The sequence below is a fragment of the Rhea americana genome, unplaced genomic scaffold (genome assembly GCF_003343005.1).
Source record: "Rhea americana isolate MKP2758 unplaced genomic scaffold, rheAme1 scaffold_603, whole genome shotgun sequence".
Lineage (NCBI taxonomy): Eukaryota > Metazoa > Chordata > Aves > Rheiformes > Rheidae > Rhea > Rhea americana.
Genome location: NW_028186761.1, coordinates 83,007 through 84,890, shown reverse-complemented (window position 1 = coordinate 84,890; position 1,884 = coordinate 83,007). Strand labels below are relative to the sequence as shown.

Below are 1,884 nucleotides of genomic sequence, written 5' to 3'. Positions count from 1 at the left end.
TGCCGCCAGCTCCCCGCCGCTCGCCTCCGCCTGCGGGGGCCATCGCTGCACCGAGCGGCCTCGGGGCTCAGCCCGGCCGCCCTGCCGCGGGGTGTTGGGGTGTGTTGGGGGGACGGATGCCGGCACTGTACCTTGCCCAGCGCCACGGCCAGCTGGTCCCGCTCGCCCTGCGCCACCTCGGCCTCCAGCGCCGCGCGGCTCTGGGCTTCCTGCGCCAGCAGCAGCTCCTCGCGCGCCCGTGACACCTCCTCCTCCAGCTGCTCCTGCAGCCGCCGGCTGCCCGCAGCACCGGGGCGGGGGGCAAGTGTCRGGGGTGGCAGTGAGCCAGGTGTGGGGGGGTAGAGACCCAGATATAGGGGTCAGGGACCCAGATATGGGAGGGATGTGGCATGCAGCAGAGCTTGCAGGGATGCAGGGAGGGTTTTGCAGGCCCCAGAGGGAGTTGCACGCACCTGGGAGGGTTGCATGGACCCAGATGGGGGGGAGGGAGGTGCGTGCACCTGGGAGGGGCTGCATGGAATGGGGTGGGGGGAGGTTGCAGGGACCCAGATAAGGAGATTGAAGGGATCCACACTGGGGGGTTGCATGCAACTTGTGGGGGGTTGCATGCACTAAGGGTGCAGGTGGCAGGGACCAGATGGGCAGTTGCCTGCACCTGGGGGTGGGTTGCATGGACCCAAATGGGGAAGTTGCATGTACCTGGGGGGAGGGGTGCAGAGACCCAGATGGGAGAGGCAGTTGCATGCACCTGAGGGGTTGCATGCACCTGGGGGGCAGGTTGCAGGGACCCAGATAGGGGGGTTGCATGCACCTGGGATGGGTTGCATGCACCAGAGGGGGGGGTTGCAGGGACCCAGACRGGGGGGTCGCAGGCTGCCCTCACCCCCAGCGCCTACCTGTCCTCGAGCTCGCGGCGGGTGCGCTCGGCAGCCCCAGCGACCTCGTCGCGCTCCTCCTGCAGCCCCCGGTGCTGGCGCTGCAGCTCGGCCTGCGCCTGCCGCAGCCCCGCCGCCTCCTGCGCCAGCGCCGCCGCCCGCTGCTCCGCGGCCCCCAGGGCCTGCTCCAGGGCGCTCTTCTCGCTGCACCGGAAAGCAGCAGGTGGGGCACACGCAGGGACGGACGGATGGACAGATGGGGATGGACAGACGGACGAACGGACCGGGAGCGGGCTACCTGCCGAGGCGCTCGGCGGCTGCGCGGTGCCGGGCGGCGTCGCGCAGGGCCTCCTCCTTAGCCTGCCGGCAGCCCCGCACCTCGGCCTCCAGGCCGGCGAGCCGCTGCTCCAGCGCCCGCTGCTCGCCCGCCCCGGCGGCCAGCTGCTCCCGCAGGCGCCCCGCCGCCTCCTCGACGGCCTCCCGCTCGCTCCGGGCCTCCTGGAGGGGAGGGAAAACGGAAAACCTGGCTCTGCGCCCACTGCGCTCGCCTCAGCAGCCTCCCTCCTCTTCCTCCTCCTCCTCCTCCTCCTCGCGGCCGTCCCGCGCTCACCTGCAGCTGCAGCCGCCTCCGCTGCAGGGCGGCACGCACGGCGGCCAGGGCGGCCTCAGCGGCAGCGGGCGCCAGGCTGCGGTGGGGGGAGCTGGGCGGCGATGGCGGGGGGCACGGGGGCTCAGCGCCGTCCGCGTCCGCCAGCACTGCCTGCGGGGACGGGGGAGGGCTGGGAGCGCGCCCCGACGTGGGGTGGGGAAAGCGAGGCGCGGCAGGATGCTGGCAGCGTCGCTGCAAGAGCCCGTTGGCAGCAATGCGGGGTGCAACGCGGGCTATGGGCAAGCACGGAGCGGCACCCGAGGGCGCCAGGTGGCCTCCCCCACCTGGGTGATATCCCAAAGGGCCCACGGCAGCCTCCCCAAGTGGAGCGACCTCCCAAAGGGCCCGCTGCAGCCTCCC

The 1,884-nt window shown here is 72.7% G+C and overlaps 1 protein-coding gene across 1 annotated transcript in view; it reads right to left on the bottom strand.

The window, feature by feature from the left end:
* Positions 1–6: 6 nt before the first annotated feature.
* The window catches only part of CROCC (ciliary rootlet coiled-coil, rootletin), a gene marked incomplete at its 3' end in the record, with an annotated part of 6,007 nt that continues 4,129 nt past the window's right edge, over positions 7–1,884 (bottom strand). Inside the window, exons 10-14 of the mRNA XM_085319947.1 lie at positions 1,486–1,635; positions 1,174–1,373; positions 897–1,079; positions 132–276; positions 7–30 (exon numbers count right to left, since the gene is read on the bottom strand). Of these exons, the coding sequence (XP_085176073.1) occupies positions 7–30; positions 132–276; positions 897–1,079; positions 1,174–1,373; positions 1,486–1,635 (702 nt within the window). The remainder of the gene's footprint in view (positions 31–131; positions 277–896; positions 1,080–1,173; positions 1,374–1,485; positions 1,636–1,884) is intronic.